Consider the following 22,016-nt stretch of genomic DNA (forward strand, 5'->3'; position numbering starts at 1 on the left):
CCCAATGCATCTTACAGTTGAAGTAGCAATGGAGAAAAGAGAAGACCAAAGGAACCCATAATCAGGCCCATAGATGGGTGCAGGGTCCATAGAAATTGTCTTCATGAAATCATGGCCCTTAGAAACCAACCGTTTCAAGCCCATATTGGCTCTTTCTCTGACCTATTTCTATGCCCAAGAGGACTCTTTTGATCCACCCAATTCAATTTTCAATGTAGCATTGCTTTTCAAAGACATGAAGAACAGATCATGAAGTCGGGGAAAATTTCTTCTTCTTGAGGGCCTCCCAGCAGGCCGACCACTAGTAGGGGTGATCATTGGCTGGGCCGGGCTGGGCCAATGTGAAGGTTTTAGTGATCCGTGTATTGTTTGTGCCATGGCCCATGGGCCTTACATTCTTCTGAAAGCAGGAGACAGAGAGGCATTTAAGCTGGACATTGATGATCATTGGCAATTGTGATTCTGAGGTCGTACTCTGCCATTATTAACTGAGCTCAGGTTGTGGTGGTAGGACCAAGTGTATGATATATGTATTTCTAAAAGCAACTCTTACCAAACCCTCAAAACACTTTTTGGCTTATTTTTGTTTCCCATATTCCAAAACTCGAAAGAAAAAGCTTATCCTGCAAATGGAGCCTAATTAACATTGATTTAGTCACACACACACACACACATATATATATATATATATATATATAATTGGAATTTCAGGCTGTATGCTCTCTCAACCTCAAATGTTTTAATCAGTTGAGTACTTTTTTATGATCATATATATGGCCATAGACGTCTTCATCTTCATATCTTGCATACATGCACTTCTAATCCTATAAGTTCATAGCTCACATTCTGTGAGGAGAGGTCTCTGCTTCTCCAATGCAAATCAAATCTATGTTATTTATATGTAACAGTGGAAAGGCAGATCCCGTTTTTTGATGGGATTGATCACCAATGGCATTGTTGGTTATGCCACAGGTGCGAGGTGGTTGATCGCCAGACATTACATTGCTTCTCATCTTCGAACAGCAGATTGATATTACCTCCACTGGTATTAAGGCTTAGCCAGTAGAAACCTTGAACTTCCTTTCTTTCTTCCATCACATTGATAATCTTGTCTGAGAAAATTAAGTAAATGAGTGTGAAAACCCAAGTAGAGTTGTGTTGAACAATAAGAACAACATTGGACGGAGCAGAAAACTAAACAAATCTAATAATAAATTAATCTAAAAGAGGACACCTTTCTACAGTAAATTGCATTCTATGAGACACAAATTACATACATAAACATGCTATAAAGGTGAAGAGATCTTACACTCCTTAGAAGTTGTTAGAAATCCTCCTAGGCATTTCTTTCCCAGTCTCAGGATGAGCTTATTGTTCTTGATGTAGATGCATACTAACCTAAATTGTGTACGCCCTGCATGGAATCCATAAAAATTATCAACAACTAATAATCTTTTCTCTCTATCTCTCTCTCTCTCTCTCTCATTCAAACACACACACATAGACAGAAACACGAATGATCTCTTGCTCACCAGACGATGTGCATACCGATAGTTGGGTCCCTCGGGCAATCATTTCTTTCTCCCTTGAGAAGCATGTATCAGCTGTAGCTCTTGATTTAAGCGCTGCAGCTCCTCTTAGACCTGGTAGCGTCAATACCTAGGTTAGCAACTGTAACAACTACAAAGAGATCGAATTATAGAAAAAAAAAAACCTTGGTTAAATGAAAGAAACTAGGCGTATACTTGCGTGCATGGAGTGCTTCTATGGATTCAACTACTTCTATTTAATGTATATGCATGGAGAATTAATGCACATAAACACAAATTTCTATCAGTCCACGGCATGCCCTACTGTTCATGATGCACCAGATTTCAAGCTTAGAACAATAATCGAGATATTGAACTAGTTCAATTACTACTGTTCAAATCTGTGGAATAGTTCAGACTTAAAGCGCCCACTTCAGTCTGGTTTTATCACTGGGAAGTGAGATGCATTGAATGGATGAGTGAATCCAAGTTTTGGCTTCTATTGCTTGTAGCTCATGTCAATCTGAGCTGAAGAGCTTGAACTACAGTAAGATTGGATGTAATACGTTACATGTTGCAGCAGTTGCAGTGAGTGTCATCATATCAGCAGAAGTTCGAGTGGCCAGGCCAGAGTTAATGGCGGATGCAATGTGGGCTCTGTGGGCGCCTGCAGACTCTGCAGCCTCAGCACATACAGTTGCTACCAATGCCGCAGCTGAAGCAACAACCATATCCATCTTCTTGTTCCATGCTCCACCTTTGCTAGAAAGATGGTTTATATCTAGTGGTTCAAAACTGTCATCAGCTGTAAATCCAGCAACTGCTGCAGCCAACCGCGCAACAGAGAGTGCAGCGTGGATTTTGGCTGTTCGCAGTCGGACTTCCTCTTTCTTCTTCTCTCTGCACCCTAACCATCCTCCCTTCATGTATTGCATGGTTATCTTAGTAAGAACAAGGATAGATAGATAAATTAAACTAAAGTAGCTAGTATATATATTTCGTTTTGCTTATTACCCAGCTGCTCTTTATTGATCTTTGTCTTTGAAGGAACCATGAGAGGGGCCTTTCAACTGCAAGCCATGTCTGTGAGGAGAGACCAAAATAAGTTCATTAGATTTCATTTTCAGTCATTTGATACAAGCTAAAAATAAAAATTCAAAACTGAATTTTCTGAAAAATTCTAATTTCACCCATTTCATATGCTTTAATTCACTTTAAAAAATTCAAATGAAAATTTTGGTATATTATGATAACTAATAAATCATGGCGGAGATAATAATCAGCAGTGGCTGCTAAAATAATTTTTTTTTTTGTGAAGGCATTGAATTTTCCTGCAGATTTTTCATTGTTGGATATATATAGTTAGAGAATAAAAATCTAATCAGGGACACCTGTAACGGTTCCTTGAGAGATATATTGACCATTAGAAGAAAAACAATTTACTGTCGAGACAATAATATATATGAAGTGTAAAGACTCTAAACTATAAGATGCAATAGAAAGAAAATCTTAATTAACTTGGTCCTTTGTTGGGTGACCTTAAATATCGGTTGCTCGGTAAAAGATATTCACAAAAAAATTGTTATAAGAAGGACCAACAATATTTTGTTATGATAAAATATTTAACTAACATTGGGGGGGGGTTGATTGGTCAAAGTTCTTGTAGTATCATACCTTTCCGGCATCATAAAATTATCCTTATGTTGAATGAATGATTTATGAGACATAATATAAAACTCTAAAAGAGGAAAACCATGTTATTGAAATCAGAAATTCAAGAACAAGTTTCTGGTTTTATTTTTGAAAAAATAAAGAAAAACACTAAACATTAACGTGAAGGGCCCGGCTTTCTTAAGATTATAATAATTAACAAAGGAACCAATTCACATTGGAGAAACACCCCTAAAGATTTATTAGATGATGGGGTTATTTGTTTTATAAAGTATTATTTATATTGGGCCTATATATCTATATTAGGCAAGTGCACATCACTCCACACAGTCTTGGCCCTGACGAAGCCCTTAAATCACAATGGAATGGTTTGGGGAGGAACCTTGAATGAAATAAGAAATTTCCACATGGTAACTTGATTTGGGGGAGACAGGACATTCTCCGTCCTTTATTTATGTAATAAACTTCAGCCCAATAAACCCTTACGGCATTGTGAGAAAGATCCTTCTTAATCTTTTAAATTGAATACTTGCATATTATTGGGAAAACTTTCACTCAATCTAGAAGCTTTTATCTACCTAAGGGTCCGTTTGGGAATGAAGCTCCATAAGAAAACTTTTTTTTTTTTGGACTGAAAGGCAGCAGTTAATTTGGGCTGAAAGGCACCTAAGGGTCCGTCTGTCCTAGTGAGGCCCACCTCGCAGACCCAAAATCCGCCCTCCCATATCATGAAAAAGTCACATATTCTCACTTTGGAAAATAAATCATGGTTTAGTATGTTTTCTTGAAAAAGAAACCTGTGGGATATACCGTGCCTTTGGCTCGGGTATGGCGGGAGTTGTTTGAAGTCAAACTTTGATATATGAGGTGGGAATGAGTAGGATAGATAGATAGATAGATAGAGAGAGAGAGAGAGAGAGAGTCATTTGTTACCCAAATTCTTTCCACTCTCTTGACAGTATCTTTGTTCCCTTGAGTTGAGATCCTTTCTGCTGCTTCTATTTCTAGTCTCTCATTATGGTCATCTTCCTTTCCATTGTCCTGAAGAGGTAACAACAAGTTCTGCAAAACCAGAAGCCCTTTTTATTCTTAATTACTTGAATATGTAGATGTACCTTCTTTCAAGTTTTTAATAAGATTGGTTTTAACTATTAAGTTGCAATTTGAATTTCCATTGACCAAGGAAACTTGGTGTATCCACAATAGCTAGCAGAGGTTTCACCATTGCAAAATTAACTATCAATTGTGGCCCTTTCATTGCTTTCCACATGTCTGAGGAGCTCGATTTAAATTTCAGCAAGTGTAAAAGGTAAAAAGCTGTGGTTGCACCATGAAAATAATGCAGGTGAGCACTCTATAGTCTATGATCATTTCAATTTTCACGTATGCTGTACGCATGAAGTTTCAATATATTGTAAACATAGATTAGAGTTTAGATGTTTCTCACATTGGATGAGAATATATGGAAGAAGTCCGATGCAGAAGGGCTCCATGAACGAGATAAGAACTCCATGGCGTGATAACAAGAAGAGGAATATGATTTCTCCTTGTCCAAGTGCTCTAGAGCTTTGTAGGAACCCATCGTCTCCAGTATTCCATTCTATACCAAAATTTTGAATTGAAGTAATTAATAACAAAAACCAAGCAAATTAAAGTATTTCATAACTTAAACTACCCTTGTTATTACTAGTTTACAATGCATATAAACTTCATAAATTTACTCACCTTATATGTCAATGGATGTTGAGTGGAAAACGAGATTCTACCTGTTCTCAGTTCTTCTGATGATTCCTCCATGTAAAATGTTATTTAACCCTGCAAAGAAACTAAGTACGGTAGGAGGATTTGAAATTCTTATCTCCAGTAGTATTTTATGTAATCAGACAAGTAAATAGTGAGAATAGGGCATGATAAAACCCATGAACAAGTGCTACTAAACGACCCAACAAAACATAGTGGAAGACACCATACATCAACACAACTCTCTTAAAAGGGGAGAGCATGGGAGGAATTTCAATTCTCTATGAAAGGATGGTCTGGTCAGAAAGAGAGTGGATTCATAATTAATGGGAAAGAGAACAAAGAACTTCCTACCCCAAGATGAGGTCCCTTTGGATGGATGATACCTTATTACATCGCAAGCATTCTATTATATATGGACATTCTAAAAGTGGAAGTCATATTAGAGGCACGAGGTCAGTTTCTCAAGTTTTTATGTGATTATGACCGTTGTATACTACATTACTAATTTAGGGAGATTGCTCATTGGAATTCTCTCATGGTTTAGTTAAGAAAAGAATCCCAAGGTTGAATGCACGTGAGAATCACAAGCTCCTGTTCTCCATTTTCTATGTGATTATAATTTATGGGGTAAACATTACAGTATGGAAGTCTGGTACAGAAATAACACGACCAGAACATGACTTCACTGGATAAGTGGAAATCACCTACATGTATACCAAATTAAAACAACTACACGTAACAGTAGAAGCACCAACACATTAGTCTAATTGTAGCATATTCTATGCAGACTTCCCTGTTTTGGTATTTACCTCTATTTTATAGTCCTTAAGAATATTATTAATTCTTAAAAAATAAAAGAAGGAACATGTACCAAATCTGGGGTCTGGAGACACACCCACCTTCCTCATTCCAAGCAACAGATCCCACCATCAGATAGGCCCTACTTAGCTGGGATAGAAATCAGGCTCCTGGAGGCAAAAAATTAGTTCCACAACTAATGAAGAAATCAGATGGTTAAATGTCATCTGAGTGTATTGATTGTTTAGTGCACTCATGACTTTTAATTTGTTGACCATTCAATGGTCGGTCCTGATTCTTGAAGCATTGAACAGATCTCAAGGTTATTGGGGTCCAGACCCTTATATGTGTCCTGTGCTCCCTGACCCAATACACTCACTACTATTAGCAAATCTCGGAAGGTAGGCTTTATGCAGGTTAAAAAAATGTCAAAAGGTTTTCATTAAAAGGGACTCCCTATTATTAATTTGAGTTGCGATAGAGAGAGAGAGAGAGAGAGAAGACAACGTAGGGATGACACATGAGAAAGTTCTAATTGATTAATTTCTCAGATTAATTATAAAACTATCACCTGTCATCCCTCCCTCCACATGTCGTGCCAGAAGAGTATTGGGGTGCCTTGGACTGAGAGGGCATTAAGTTTAATTCTTATTTACCCACTAGCCACTAGATTATAAGCAAATTAAACCCTTTTAGACTCTAGTCTTGTACATTACTTTTCCCTAAATCATTAATTAATTTTCTAATAAGGATGATTAAAATAACGCCTCCCATCTCAAGGCAACTTGAGATTTACTGATGGAATATTTAAGGGCATCGTTCTCATCAGAAAATTAAACGCAAGAGTATTAGAAGCTTCTTTACAGTGTTCTTACGTTTGTCCATGTTTTATGGCTAAAATAGAGAGTGGTTTTGAGTTTCAATGCAGCTTGGGACCAGGGTTGAGTATATAGAATCTCTTGGTATTAAGATATATATAAAAACGTTCTGGTTTTCTTGTGGACGCATATTCATTGAGCGATTCCTGCATGCATCATTGATATGGTTGGCCAATCCATAGGTCTTCACGTGTCCTATGGGAGCCAAAATATTGTTGCATGCATATAGGGATCCATGCTCAGGAGATGGAGTGGAGCCTGTATATCGGAATGCGTTTGCATGTGGATTGAAATCTGAATAAATCTTTAGCTGGTGGTGCCGGACCTCGTCTGTTTGCTTATTATTTGTCAACACAATGCTCAACGTACAACCTGGTAAAACCCAAGTTTCCTTTATCCATGAAATAATACTTTTCGCGAATGTAGAGGAGATAAAACAACCTGCAGAAAACCCAGTACGTACCACGGTAAGTGGTTTCACTAGGCCTAAACTATTACATTGGAATCGTTGAAGAAATTCTGTGTTTCTCATTAATGGACGAAACTCTTTTTTTAAGTGCAAATCAGGTTTCAGAAAGACAGAGAGAGAACCATCTGAAAAAGAAAAATAAAAGAGGAAGCATCTGAACAATTGTTTGAGTCTCACCTCGGATTGCAAATCCACTAGGAAAGGTGGGAGTTTGTGTCTCCTTCCCTGTAAGCATTGATCCCTTCCCTAAGCCTGTACTCTCGGACACATGTCAACAACGTACGCTCTCTAGACCCATGATCCTGTTTAGGTTCATGATGCTATCTGCTTATCCCTTCCCCACCATTTCTCACCGATCCTGATCTTTAGCATCTGTGTCCCTTGCCATCACAGTAGTGATTAAGTTCCCAATTTGCAAGAAAACTTTCTTTGCAAAATCTAATTTGTGACGTTGATAGACTTGACATATATACATAAAACATGCATGCATGCATGAATACGTCATATGGAGTTATAAATTGCTTCTTTCTTAATCTCAGTTTGGGAAGTGTAAATACAAGATTTAGATATACGGATTACAAGGATTTGCACTGTACATATTTATATTTGTACTCTTCCCACTCCCCATTTCGTTTTGCAGTTTAGTTCTCTAAATAAATTTATACCAATTATCACATAAATTTCAGATTTTATGATGTTTTGTTTTTCATCTTTTAATTATTCACCTTCTATTAGTGGAAAACTTTGACGTATGTAGTAAATACCTTTTCGAGAAAATGCATGGTTTTCAAAACCAGACCGGACCGGATGGTCAGACTGGAAAAATTGGGAACCGGTCACCTGTTCAATTCTGTTTTCCCCCAAAACCGTTTTTTCTCCAAAATTGTTGATTTTGGTCAGCAAACCGCTGAACTGACCGGTTAACCATTCGGACGGTTTTGACTGTTTTTCAAATTTTTAATTTTTTTTATTTTTTTGTCAGAATGGGCCAACCGTCCGGGTCAAATGGTCAGACCATTCAAATTGGTAACCGGACCCTTGACCGGTTCGGTCACCGGTTTGTTTTTAAAAACCATGAGAAAATGTAAGATATTTAATGGATTTGAGTTATTTAAGAAAATAGTTGCACCCAAGGTTCAAAATATCCATACACCTGATACACCGTATCTGGATATACCAATATTGTTTTTTTTTTACTTTTTTTTTATTTTTTTTCAAAACCAATTCAGGGGGGCCGGTTTAAGGTTCATCCACCCCCTGAACCGATCATAACCCCAATACACCCTTTGTACGGGTGTATTGAGGAATTCCCAAAATGATACGTATTGACCGATACATGTCGATCGATACTTTGAACCTTAGTTGCATCTTTATGAATTTGTGATTTAACTAGAATACTTGATAATATGTGATGGATTGATTACCAAAAGAGAGGTGAAATATGATAAAAAATAAATTGGGTTTGAAGGTGGGAAATCTTTCACACATGATATGCTGGCACATAGAATTTGGATTAATATATAATATATGTTTGGTCAGCATTTGGTACAGAAACACATTGCTATTCATTGGATTTCTTATTCAACCTACTTTCTTTCTGAATATTTTCTAGGCAGAATTTTTTTTCCACATTCCTATATCACCATCTGAACAATTGTTTTAATTCTCACCTCATATGATTGGATGCCTCACTAGTTCCTGTGTGATCTTGTGTCTCCTTCCCTGTAAACATTCCCTTTCCTAAGCCAGTGGCCCTGGACACCTGTCGACATAGTACCATATCTAAACACATGATCCCTCCATGCCCAGAGACCTTGCTTGTTTGACATGAATAGATAGACTTGAGTAGCAAACAAGTCCTGATGTCCATATGGTAATCTACAACCTGATTTCTTAAGGACAACGTTTGCCAACATTTCCATACACGGCTACACCACTAATGCTTATTCAAAGGAATTTCCGTGCATGATAGAGGAGAGTATTTTGGTAATTCTAATATATAATTCAAGAGAGAGAGAGAGAGAGAGAGAGAGAGAGAGAGAGAGAGAGAGTTCTAATGATTTAGCTTTTCATTTGTAAGAGAGAGTCAGGATAACTCTATGGTACATTTATGCATTATTCTAATAGCATAGATAAAAATATTACCAGGAATTAACAGCTTTGATGGAATAGTATACATGAAAATATTAATTAAAGAATGTTCCAAAAGAATATAACAAACTATGCACTTAGAAAAAAAAAAAGAAATAACTAACAAATAGTACTTCTCTCCGAGGATTTGTTCTCATGTTCTAAGATGGATCCTGCACAGTCCCATAGTCGACATGAAAAAGATCTGATGAATCAACATGTTCTTAAGTGGGAAAAGACAATCTACATTCAACGTTCGTAAGTAGGAAAAGATAATATATAGCTAAAATAAAGTGATAATGAGCTAAGGTTACATATAACTGGACAATCCACGCCCTTCAATTGTTCAATAGCTAATTCTAAACCTCGAAAATAATACAATGCTAAACCTGCTTTTGCATTCCCTAAATTCAGTAATTTCTAGCAGAAATTCAAGGCATGATGCCATGACATAATGCTAAACTAAAAGATCTAGCCATCAGGACAAACATACCAAAATCTGTAGCAAGGGAAAAAGTATTCCTTAATAACAAAACTAATTTGGGGTTGGGGCCTGGGGGGGGGGGGTGGTATTGGTGGACCTTGACTACTAAATTCATTATGGCAGTTGTATTTATAGGAGTTTTGATCACATATCATTTATTTTTGTTGTCTGGTTTTTCTAAACTAATGATGGTAAATATATTCAAAATCAATAACAACCAGATGATTGTTAGCAACTGCTCTGTACACCATCAACATCCAAAATTAGTATTAATATCAATTAAAAGGGAGTCCCTTTATTTTATCTAAAGATAATGGTCTGATTAGTTTCTTTTTATTACTAAATAAAAAAACAAAATTTTCTGCTTGATGGAAGAATCCTACAAAATTCAGGGTTCAGACAACAGATACACTGCAACACAGTATTGCTATGTTGTGTATCAAATGGTTATTATTGGGCACAATAACAAATATCATATAACATTACTCTGCTGGGACTTGAGACATGTGTTCAATTAAACTTCTCTTCCCTCAAGCTTCTAGATGGCAGTGCATAGCCTGGTCAATAGTTTGGCTGAACTCAATCCCTTTTGTATACCACGGTTGGGTAGTCTGGGTTCCACATGTTGTTCTTCACAAAAGCCACGACTTCATCCTGCACTCATGAGAATGTAAGAAAAATAACAGGTGCCATTTGTCAAAGCCCCAATTGAGTAAAACATAATTTATAAAGATGGAAACCGGTTCAATAGGCAGTCCAAAGTGCTATCCAAGGAAAATATCATGTAGTTCCAACTTTCAATTTAACACATCATAATTTTCACCCATTTTAGGTAAAAGTTTTTTATTGTAAATATAGGCTAGAAAATCACACAAAAAATTATAGAAATTGAGGAATATGCATATAACAGGTTCAACACTGAATATGCCTCTCAAACAAAAAAATAATCAACATGATAAGAAGGTCGTGATATAACAAGTAACATTCCGAGATCAGGTGGCTAAGCCTTCTCATACAAAATGGTAGAATTCTTAACCAAGATATCACTTATGTGGTGGGACTGTCAATTGTGAGTATTGCTTTCCAAAAGTCTATAAAGTATGAACATGATGTTTACAGACTGGTTAGAGCAACAAGGTTTAAATCATAGATTATTTATACAAAAGTGACACCAACTACGTGGATGACCTCCAAATTCTCTATGAACATGCTGTTTATAGACAAGTTAGAGTAATAAGATTTATATCATATATTGTTAAGCCAAGAGTCCTTTAGAATGTTTCAAATAAAAAACATTAGGAAAGAAAAGAAAAAAAGGTTGGGGTTATCACATTCTATTAATAGAAAAACACCTGATTCAGTTTTCGAAGATCTCGAGCATCCATATCACGGTATCCCTCTGCTAGATCCTCTTCTATAGCTTCCCTCACCACAGCTGCAGCAATCTCTTTTGTTATATCACGTATGCTACATAGATCAAATAGATTAAAACATAAGCTAGCATGTAAAATTGAGTCTCAGCATACACTGCAGGTTAGATGATACTTACCTTGATATTGATGGATATATTATCCCATTGAGAACCTCTTCTTCTTTCATATATGTGGCCAGGCTATGATATAGAAAGCAAAGGCAATAAAAGTTAAAATATTATGTGTCTGCCTCAATAAGTAATATCCAGAAACGAGTTACATATGAGAATCACCATTCTGCAGCAGCTTGCAGCATGCCATCGGATATCACAGGAGAACCAGATAGAAGAGTACCAAGCCCTATCCTGCACAATCAAATAGATAATGAGATCGAAACTAAAGCACAGTTTATTTAGAAGGTGTTATCCAGCATGTATGCTTTTTTTGAACAGTAATGTTTTTTGTTTTCTTGCTTCTAAGAAATGCCAGGTGGGCTAAAAACAAAAACATATTCTCGGATGTGTGTTTCCAAAACAATGTAACACTATTTTCACTTCCATAAGGCTGATATGATATACTATTTCATGTGTTTTTGCACACTAGAATTTCCTGTACATCCTTTTACAAGTTCTAATTTAAAGCTTATATAGATCATACCAATCCACATTTAAATGGATCAGGGTCCAAAGTAGGAATACGAATTAAAATACAAAATAAGAAAGGCGAGATAATATCCTTTCAATCAAAATATCTGAATATTATATAAAACATGATATCAAACTTCCAGAGGAGAACGTGTTTGTTAAAGGAGAAATTAAAGAGTGAATTCTGTTTTCAGTTTTGGAAAAAAATACACTACACAACCAAGAACATGTTTTCTGTGTTTTTGTTTTAAAATCAATTTTCTTTGAAAGCAGGTGTGGGACCTACGCTTTAGGAACTCGCAACAAAGAGAAGAAACAATTCACTTTGGAGAATATCTTAATATCTAAAATTTTCAAGTGGTAAAACTCACCCTGGGAATAGGTACATGTTGTTCCCCTGGTTGCAGTGCCCAACTTTACCATTTCCTGACATAATTAACAATATCCGATTCATGATATCAAACAACTAAATTGACAGTAAGGTCTCTATGTGAGCAAATTCAAATTCCAAAACATGTGAAATCTAAGACATCCTGAAGCATCTAAAGAGATGGCTTATTTTAAAATTAAATGAAGCATTCCATGCCTTTGAATATATCAAAGCCTGAAAATTACTAATGGCGAGTAGGGCATATGGTAGTTACAATATACAGAAATGGTTCCTTACTTATTTCAGGTTAACTGCAAGCTATAGGTTCCAAGCAATCTGGTATCAGGTAGTGGAGTAAAAGGTTGCTCTAGATCACCTTCCCTTTTTAACAAAGACCCTTCTGTAACATCCCAAAAGGAACTCCAAAATGGATCTCAGCAAGCACCATTTTTCCAGACCACGCTGAAAATGATGACACCTAACTGCATGGACACTTCTAGATGTACTCTATAGCATTAACACTTAAAAAATATGTAATGTGGTCTAGTTTTTAAAGTTAAACTTCATTTCTTAAGACTTATGTCTTGCCAAATTAATTAAATTTATAACATGTGCAGATATTTTTATAGTATAATTTGTCAAAAACAGACCACATTACATATTTTACAAGTGTTAATGTTATAGAGTACACCTAGAATGTCCATGCAGTTAGGGGTCATCATTTTCAGTGTGGTCTGGAAATTCCAGGCTTGAGCCTGGGTTTTGTGTTCAGGCCTGGCCCACAAACATATATTTAATATTGTTGAAGGCATTTTTTTAATCCAAATAATATTTAAATAAACTAGAACTCAAATAAGTGGGTTGGCTAGTCTGCTAGCCAAATCATTAAAACTATAAAAAAGTATCCCATATGGGAGTTCCCTCTCTTTAAGTGGAAGGGACAGGTGTCCTTCACTTAGGAGGAGGAGGTAGTTACATAACTACCGCACTCCCTATTTAAGCACCTTAAGGGGAAGCTAGAAGCATAGACGGAGACACTCTTCGGAGAAAATTGTCACAAGAGATTCTTAAGAAAAGCAAAGATAAAGAGAGAAGAAAAGAGAATTCTCAAGGGAAGGCAGGGAAGGAAAAGTCTCACTAATACAGGTAGAAAAAGGAAAGTCCTCTCTGTGAATACTTCCTATATATGTCTTCTGCTATGTATCCTTCTTTCTCTCTCTTTTATTTTTACTTTTGAGAAAGGAACTAGAGGGAAATAAACCATCTACAACCAGGTGCCTCTACTTGGTTGATTATGGTCCCTCTTTCAAGAAAAAGTTAGGGATTAAACCATCTATAGTCTAATTCTCGAAGGCTGATTATGGTTCCCTTAAAATGAAAATGAAGAGTAGAGGGAAATAAACCATCTACAACCAGGTGCCTCTATTTGGTTGATTATGGTTCCTCTTTCAAGACAAAGTTAGGGATTAAACCATCTACAATCTAATTCTCGAGGGCTGATTATGGTTCCCTTCAAATGAAAATGAAGAGAAAAGGGAGGAAAATTGTCTACAATCAAATATTCAGTTTGATTGACTATGGTTCCCTTTTTGTATGCAAAAATCCAAGGACTAAGGCTGTCTACAATCAGAATTTCATCTGATTGACTACAACCTATTGTGAAGAAAGGAGTGACTAGAAGTTCAGGACTGTTATCAGTCTTGAACCCTAATGAATCTCAGGATCGAAGATAAGCAGAAAGAAGGAGGAGAGAAGAGAAAGAGGGAGAAGAAGCAGTAGAACACAAGGGTTGAAAGGAGGAGCAGAAGCTTCATGTTCTGCCGCCGCCACTTTAATTAATATTTATAGGTTATGCTCATTACATGGAAAGGACAGGTGTGCCCTTAGACTTTACATAACAAATAGAGTAAAACAAAGATTGAAATAAATAACAACTGAAACAACTAAATGACCAATAGCTAACCCTAGGCAGACTAGAACATCTTCTACCCTACGAACACAGTGGGACCATAGCTATGGGGCCCACATCAGTGTTCTCTACACTCCCCCTCAAGTTGGGAATAAATGTTTATCATTCCCAACTTGGATAGATCTGCCTCTAGCTTCTTCCGTGATACAGCTTTAGTGAGGATATCTGCCAGTTGCATATTGGAGGTGATGTATGGGAGACATACTTCTTGTGATGAGACCCTCTATCGTACAAAGTGTCGATCAACTTCAATATGTTTAGTCCTGTCATGCTGCACTGGGTTGTGTGCTATATTAATAGCCGCTTGATTATCACAATACAGCATCAGGGGCTTTTCATACTCAACACCCAACTCCTCAAGTAGTGATCTCAGCCAAAGAATTTCAGCCACTCCATTAGCCATTGACCTATACTCAGCTTCAGCACTGGATCGAGAGACAACACTTTGTTTCTTACTCCGCCAAGAAACCAGGTTACTTCCCACAAGAGCACAATATCCAGAGGTAGACCTTCTGTCATCAACACTCCCAGCCCAATCGGCATCCGTATAGACTTCCACCTTCATGTGGTCATTGTTCTTGAACAGTATATCTCTACCCGGGCATCTCTTCAAGTATGCTAGTATTCTTTCTGCTGCTAGAAGGTGTGTGGTTCTAGGAGAATGCATGTACTGACTGATAACACTAACGGCATAACTGATGTCTGGTCGGGTAAGGCATAGATATAGGAGCTTTCCCACTAACCACTGGAACATAACTTTGTCTTCAAGCAGCTCCCCACTCTCTGCATTAATCCTGTGGTTCTGTTCAATGGGTGTATCTACAAGTTTGACACCTAGCTTTTCAGTTTCAGCCAAGAGATCTAACACATATTTCCTCTGAGAGACAAAGATCCCCTGCTTAGATCTAGCAACATCAATACCCAAAAAATACCGTAGTGTACCCAGATCTTTCACCTCAAACTCTTGATGAAGGAGCTGTTTGAGGGACTCAATCTCATGGTTGTCGTTTCCTGTGACCACAATATCATCAACATAAACTGCAAGTAGTGTCAGTGATGACTCCACCCTCTTGATGAATAATGTATGATCTGACTGGGCCTGTACATAACTGAACTTCCCAAGGGCTAGTCTGAATCTGTCGAACCAAGCTCTAGGTGACTGCTTCAAACCATACAATGCCTTATTGAGCCGACAAACTTTCTTACCTGCCTCTGTATCATAGAATCCAGGAGGCAACTGCATGTAGACCTCTTCCTGCAAGTCCCCATTCAGGAAAGCATTCTTAACATCCATTTGGTACAAAGGCCAAGTGTAGCTTGCTGCAAGAGATAATAGAACCTGAATGGTAGTCATCTTGGATACCGGGGCAAATGTCTCCAAGTAATCTATACCATAAGTTTGAGTGAACCCCTTTGCAACTAGCCGAGCTTTGTACCTCTCAATGGAACCATCCGCATTATGCTTCACAGTAAATACCCACCTACATCCAACTAGTTTCTTTCCTTTGGGCAAGTCAACTAGCTCCCAGGTATTATTTTTCAACAGGGCATCCATTTCAACTTGCATTGCACCTCTCCACACCGGGACTGATAGGGCTTCTTGCTCTGTTCTCGGAATAGGGACATCAGCAACAGAGGTGAGATAGGAGCTGTAGGAGGGAGATAGGCGATCATAGGACAAAAACTGGGAGATGCAGTGGGCTGTAGATGTGGTGCAATGCCGTTTTCCTTTACGGAGGGCAATGGGAAGGTCAAGGTCATCTGCAGAGGGTGAGGTAGCAACAATGGAAGGAGTCTCTGTGGGCCCTGGGACTGTAATATCTGGACTTGGAGCCGCAGAAGAGAATGTAGCTGGCTGGGACTGCTGATGACCAGGATCAATTTGCTTGCATCGCCTGTGATAGACTCTCAACTCCCGATCCCTTTGACCACCCTCGCTACTACAACCCTCATCACTACAACCCTCATCATCAACTAGAATAGGTAAGGGAACAGCCCCAAAGGTATTAATCCTGTCCTCACTGCACTCCTCCTCCCCCTGAAGAAAAAGACCCAAATCTCCACGCTCACTACTCTCCCCCTGAGGAGAGACCCGAGAATAGTAGGGTGTCTCCTCAAAGAAAGTGACATCCATGGATACAAACTTCTTCCCTGAGACAGGATCATAACAACAACAACCCTTTTGAGTTTGTGCATAACCAAGAAAGATGCATTTGGAGGCCTTGGGTTGAAACTTGGAGTGATTGGGACCATGAAGCTGAACAAAACAGGTACAACCAAATGTCTTGAGGGGAATAGTGAACAACTCCTCATTGGGGTATAGAAGGGAAAAATGAGGTTTCATATCAAGAACCCGAGAAGGAATCCGATTAATAAGATATACCGCCGTAAGGATAGCATCACCCCAGAAGCGAATAGGGACGTTGGAGGTAAACATAATACTTCTAGCCACCTCCAAGATGCGCCTATTCTTCCTCTCTGCAACCCCATTCTGCTGAGGTGTATGAGGACACGTGCTCTGGTGGATAACCCCATGATTAAGGAGGTATGATGCCAATGGCTTAGCAAAGTATTCCTTTGCATTATCAGATCTAAGCACTTTTATCCTGGCATCAAATTGTGTTAGGATCATTTGGTGGAAGTTTTGGGTCAGGAAAGGCACCTCATCTCGTGATCGCATAAGATAAACCCATGAAAAACGGGTGTGGTCATCAACAAATAGCAAAAAATACCTGTACCCCCCCATAGAAGGAATGTGATATGGCCCCCAAACATCAGTATGCACAATATCAAAAGAACTATTACTCCTTTTATTACTCAATGAATAAGAGTTTCTACAATGTTTAGCCAACTCACAACTTTCACACTTCAATTGAGATGACTCAACAGACTCAAACAAAGTAGGAAAGAGACTCTTCAAGGACCGAAAAGATAAATGACCCAATCGGTTATAACACAACATAACCGGACTCAGAACTTGAGAAACAAGTAACTTCTTATCCACTGACTCTTCCCGACGAGAACTCTCCCCGAGCAGATAGATCCCATTCGTCTCACAGCCAGTCCCAATCACCTTCTTCGTCACCATGTCCTGAAAAACACATCGGTCGGGAAAGAAAGTTACTGAGCAGTTCAAATGTTTGGTAATGCTACTGACGGAAAGGAGGTTAGTATCCAGTTTAGGAACATGCAAGACAGAGGACAAGGATATAGTATCTGACAGTTTGATGTCACCCTTGCCAGAAATAGGGACAAGGGAGCCATCAGCTATAGATACTTTATCCCTACCAGAAGATAAGTGATAAGTAGTAAACAGAGAGGGCAAGCTGGTCATATGGTCAGATGCACCTGAATCTATTACCCAACACGGTTCAGTAGTACCTGGAGCGGAGGCATGGTAGGCTGAGGCTTGAGTACTTGAGTGTGCAAAGGCCGATGTAGCCAGAGCTGATAATGACTGCGGTAACTGAGCTGAACTGCCAACTTCCTTCTCCAATTGTATAAGAGCTGCCCGAACTGCAGCTAAGGTCTCTAATGGTGTGCCTCTCGTGCCATATGAGGATGTCGAATCAGTAGTTGTAGCCACATGAGCATTACTCCTTTTATTTCTCAACTTTGCCGGGACCAAGTGTGGATGTAGCTTCCAACATGTTTCTTTTGTGTGTTTAGGTTTCTTGCAATGCTCACACACCACATCCCTTTTATCTTCCTTCTTTCTGTCCCTCTCTAAATCACCCTCTGTTTTGGGTTTGACAGCTACCAAGGCAGGTGTAAGCGGCTGAGGTTGCATCATGACTTTCCTCCTGGTCTCTTCACTGTGCACTAAGGAGTATGCCTGAGAGAGGGTCACACTATCTATGGTCAAGATCTGCTGCCTCACAATATCATATTCTGAATTCAGTCCTGCCAGAAACTCAAACACTCTGTTTGTCTCAATGTGCCTTCTATGTATCTGAGCATCTTTGGGACTCTCCCACTCAAGAGTCTCTAAGTGATCAATCTCATGCCACATGGACTGCAAGTTAGAGAAATAGACCGACACCGGTTTCTCTCATTGTTTAATGGCATTCACCTCACATTTCAACTCATATGTTCTGGCAACATTAAGGGGTTGGGAGTAAGTTTCTTTCATCACATTTCATATCTCCTTGGCTGTCTTTGCCCATAAGTAATTTCGACTGATATTGGGCTGCATTGAATTACAAAGCCATGTCATAACCAAGTAGTTTTCTTGGAGCCACTTGGTATACATAGGGTCTCCCTTGGAAGGTTCTGCTACATCTCCCAAGAGATACCCTACTTTGCCCCTTCCCCCAATAGCCATCATGGCTGATTGGGCCCATTCCAAGTAGTTTGATCCATCAAACTTTACGGTTGTAATCTGAAAACCTGTCTCAGAACCACCACCATAACTGCTGTTCCCAAAACTGCCTTCTACCTGATTCTTAAACTCCATTTCAGTCAAGAACCAGAAGTATAAAAAATTATGGTTACTACAGTCAAAACCAGCACTAGAACTCCCAACAACAGTCACAAAATCAGTAGAGAACCAATCTGTACTCACGATAGATGTGCATGAAATATATATAAGACTGATCTGAAATCAATAACCACACACAACAGCAACAATCCGAACTGTTTTCACCCCTTCAAAAGTGTTCGAAACCCCAAAAGAAGACTGAAATATAGTTTGAAGAGCAATCTGATATACTGAAGCCAATTCGAGGTTTTAATCAGTCCTAAGAGCCTTACGGATAAGGTTTGTATTAGGGTTAATATGAAACCCTAAAACTGATCAATGTTGAGGAGAATTCTAGGGGTTGCCGCAGGAATAAGATCACAAGTTTCGGCCTAATACTAGGGTTTGCCGTAGGGATAAGACAAAACCCAAGAGAAACCCTAGAGAATGGAGAGATAAAACCCTAGAGTAGTTCGGCCACCCTTACTGGATAGGTCCAACCTATCTTTTCTGATGTTACTTCTCTCAGAAAGTAAAAAACTTACAGTAGAATGCAGTTCGCTGCCTACCAAGGTTACCCGAACCCTAGCCTTCTCTGATTCTTCCTGATCACCAACTTGCTACAACTGTGATACTTCTTCAAACAGCTGCTAATCCTCTGGAGATCTCCAAGAACCAGTCAACGAACTCTGCTTTCTCAATCTTCCAGCCTTAGATGGTTCTCATGTGGTCGGCTGGACTAGACTCACATGAGAGAACTTGGCTCTGATACCAACTAGAAGTTCAGGACTGTTATTAGTCTTGAACCCTAATGAATCTCAGGATCGAAGATAAGCAGAAAGAAAGAGGAGAGAAGAGAAAGAGGGAGAAGAAGCAGTAGAACACAAGGGTTGAAAGGAGGAGCAGAAGCTTCATGTTCTGCCGCCGCCACTTTAATTAATATTTATAGGTTATGCTCATTACATGGAAAGGACAGGTCTGCCCTTAGTCTTTACATAACAAATAGAGTAAAACAAAGACTAAAATAAATAACAACTGAAACCACTAAATGACCAATAGCTAACCCTAGGCAGACTAGAACATCTTCTACCCTACGAACACTGTGGGACCATAGCTGTGGGGCCCACATCAGTGTTCTCTACAGAGTGATAAGGAAATTTTCTTTGTATCAAAAAGAAAAGAGAAATGCATTACTGCATAGTTTCTCAATTGTATTTTCTTTTTCTTTCTTCTCATTCTTGTACACTTGATGTAAAAGAAAAGCAAATGAAAAGTTCTTTTTAAGTACTCTATTGGTCTTTTTCTTTTGTTCTATGCATTCATTTCTCCATGTCAGAATCAAAAGGTGTTCTCTACTTTCTTGTGGAGATGTAATTAAGGGGAACAATCTGTATGATTCCTTGAATGGGCCTTACCCAAAATAATAAAAACTCAATTACTTGTTTGAGTGAATTATGTTGCATGAGAATTTATTAAAATTTTCACACCAACAAATATATATTGTTAAATCCTTCTAGTTTAAGCTTTGGTGTCATAGGAGCATTTTTGTAATTTTTTCCCTTTTTATTTATGTATTGGGTTGCCCTAGTATAAATACCATTGCTTGCACCCCCAACATAACCTTTTTGAATCTCAAATCTCCGTTTTCTCTCTTCTATTCTATTATGCTATAAAGAATAGTAGAAAAGAGAGGAGAGAAGGAAGAGAAGAGAAGAGAGAAGGGAAAGGAGAGAAAAGGATGAGAGGCAAAAAGTTGTGCTGGTGGCACCAACATTAGATTATATACTAGGGCATCCAAGAATAAAAAAGGAGAAATTACAACAGCAACTATGCAGCACTACATATAAACAATACAACATTTTCAACATTCCACCTCAAGTTGGGATAAAGATGTCAATCATGCCCAACTTGTCACATAAATCATTATGCCGCAAGTGATGTAAACCCTTAGGCTATGTTTGGTTTGAAGGAAAAGGTGAGGAAAGGAAAGGAAAGGTAGGGAAACCCAATACAAGGTTTGTAAAGGTTTCCCTGCACTTTCTTTCCTTTCCTTACTTTTTCCTTCAAACCAAACACAACCTTAGTGAAGATGTCTACAAGCTGCTCTTCAAAACTGATATAGGTTGTGTTGGTTCGGCTGGTTTAGTGTTTATGTTAGTCATATTTGTGTCTTAAGTTCTTAGTTATTGGGCCTAAACTTGTTTAATTTTTTATTTTTCTAAGTGTCCCATCACTAATCAGGGGCATTCTAGTCCATTCATGTAACATTACTTTGTAAACATCTATATAAGATTGTAGGGCCGACTAAAGTGAGTAAGCCGCCATTCTCAAATCTTCTTCTCCTCTTCTTCTTCTTCTTCTTCTTCTTCTTCTTCTTCTTCTTCTTCTTCGGCTGTTGTTTTCCAGCAAACATGTTATCAGAGCACTAATCCGTCTGTTTGGTTACAACCGCCTCTTTTCTCCTCTTCTCTATTCCTTTTTTATGTTTTTCTTTCTCTCTCCTATCTTGGCCACTGTGAAGAAACCCTAGGGCTGACCGTAGAACATAGCAAGGTCTGTATCTAGGGTTTCCCTTGGTTGTAGGGCCCAAGGGGAGTTTGTTCCAGAAGCTGATGCCCTACTAGACACCCTGCAGCAGGTAGTAGCCATTCAATTGCTAAGAGAGATCTGTGTGGAACAAATCTAGGTAGAAGGACTGAATGAGACAGTCCTAGTACAGATCGTAAGGGTGGTCACAGTCTATGACAGCAGAAGTCAAAGCTCAGCCTAGTCTAGAAGAGTTCAGCACAGTACAAAGGTGGATTGTTCTTGGTTACAGACCTGTTACGAGGGGTTCTTAGACTTGTAACAGCTTCGGTAAGTCTGAAATCGTGTTCTTTGTATTGAGTTTTCAGTTGTGATCACTGTAAGAGGAAGGAGATGTCTTCAATATTGGGAGAAGTGTCTTCTAGGGATAATAGAACTGGTGGGAGGTCTTCTAATCTGGAAAACCCAAATCTGCACAGCTTGCAGATCACCAATGTATAGTTGGATGAATATAACTTCAGAAAATGGTCTGTTTCTGCCATGCTCTTCATCACTTCCCGGGAACTTACGGGTTATTTAGATGGACAGAAGAAGGAACCTGAAGTGGGTAGTGTGGAGTACGCAATATGGTGTAAAGAAAATGCTACTATTATGTCCTGGCTGCTTGCTTCGATGATTCCAAGAGTGGCCACGACTGTTCAACACTTTCCCACTGCTGCTAAGATTTGAGAGAAAGTGTCTAAAACTTATGGACAGAGAAAGAATAATGCAAGAATTTATAGGCTAAACCAAGACATTGCTGCATTGAGACAAGGAGATATGACAATTGCAACGTATTTTGCAACCCTAGAAGGACTATGGGAAGAACTTGATCATCATCTTATTCTTGGTTGGGAGAATGTAAAAGACAAGGGGAGGCATGATAAACAAATTG

At 38.6% G+C, this 22,016-nt stretch overlaps 2 protein-coding genes across 3 annotated transcripts in view; both read right to left on the reverse strand.

The window, feature by feature from the left end:
• Nucleotides 1-1,286: 1,286 nt before the first annotated feature.
• Nucleotides 1,287-4,997, reverse strand: LOC148848452 (uncharacterized). Its single transcript, XM_088951323.1, has 7 exons — nucleotides 4,926-4,997; nucleotides 4,648-4,800; nucleotides 4,134-4,262; nucleotides 2,544-2,612; nucleotides 2,101-2,449; nucleotides 1,497-1,643; nucleotides 1,287-1,414 (listed from the first exon to the last, which is right to left on the reverse strand). The coding sequence occupies exons 1-7, from the start codon at nucleotides 4,995-4,997 to the stop codon at nucleotides 1,287-1,289; spliced, it is 1,047 nt and encodes a 348-aa protein (XP_088807449.1).
• A 4,948-nt stretch (nucleotides 4,998-9,945) lies between these two features.
• The window catches only part of LOC148848453 (NAD-dependent malic enzyme, mitochondrial-like), a 147,980-nt gene continuing 135,909 nt past the window's right edge, over nucleotides 9,946-22,016 (reverse strand). For both annotated transcript variants that reach the window (XM_088952573.1, XM_088952574.1), the window contains 5 exons: nucleotides 12,130-12,184; nucleotides 11,408-11,479; nucleotides 11,252-11,314; nucleotides 11,055-11,169; nucleotides 9,946-10,356 (listed from right to left, as the gene is read on the reverse strand). In XM_088952573.1, coding sequence (XP_088808699.1) covers nucleotides 10,282-10,356; nucleotides 11,055-11,169; nucleotides 11,252-11,314; nucleotides 11,408-11,479; nucleotides 12,130-12,184 — 380 coding nt within the window. In that variant the 3' untranslated portion in view covers nucleotides 9,946-10,281. The remainder of the gene's footprint in view (nucleotides 10,357-11,054; nucleotides 11,170-11,251; nucleotides 11,315-11,407; nucleotides 11,480-12,129; nucleotides 12,185-22,016) is intronic.

The sequence above is a fragment of the Nelumbo lutea genome, chromosome 6 (assembly GCF_056320005.1).
Source record: "Nelumbo lutea isolate HS-2025 chromosome 6, American lotus-T2T, whole genome shotgun sequence".
Classification (NCBI taxonomy): domain Eukaryota; kingdom Viridiplantae; phylum Streptophyta; class Magnoliopsida; order Proteales; family Nelumbonaceae; genus Nelumbo; species Nelumbo lutea.

Bases quoted from the DNA above. Each gene is read 5' to 3' on its own strand.
- LOC148848452 (XM_088951323.1), bottom strand. From the start codon at position 4,997: ATGGAGGAATCATCAGAAGAACTGAGAACAGGTAGAATCTCGTTTTCC. The intron at 4,801-4,925 runs GTGAGTAAATTT...ATTTTGGTATAG, and splicing joins AACATCCATTGACATATAAG to AATGGAATACTGGAGACGAT. The intron at 2,613-4,133 runs GTAACAAATGAC...CTCTCCTCACAG, and splicing joins AGAGAGTGGAAAGAATTTGG to ACATGGCTTGCAGTTGAAAG.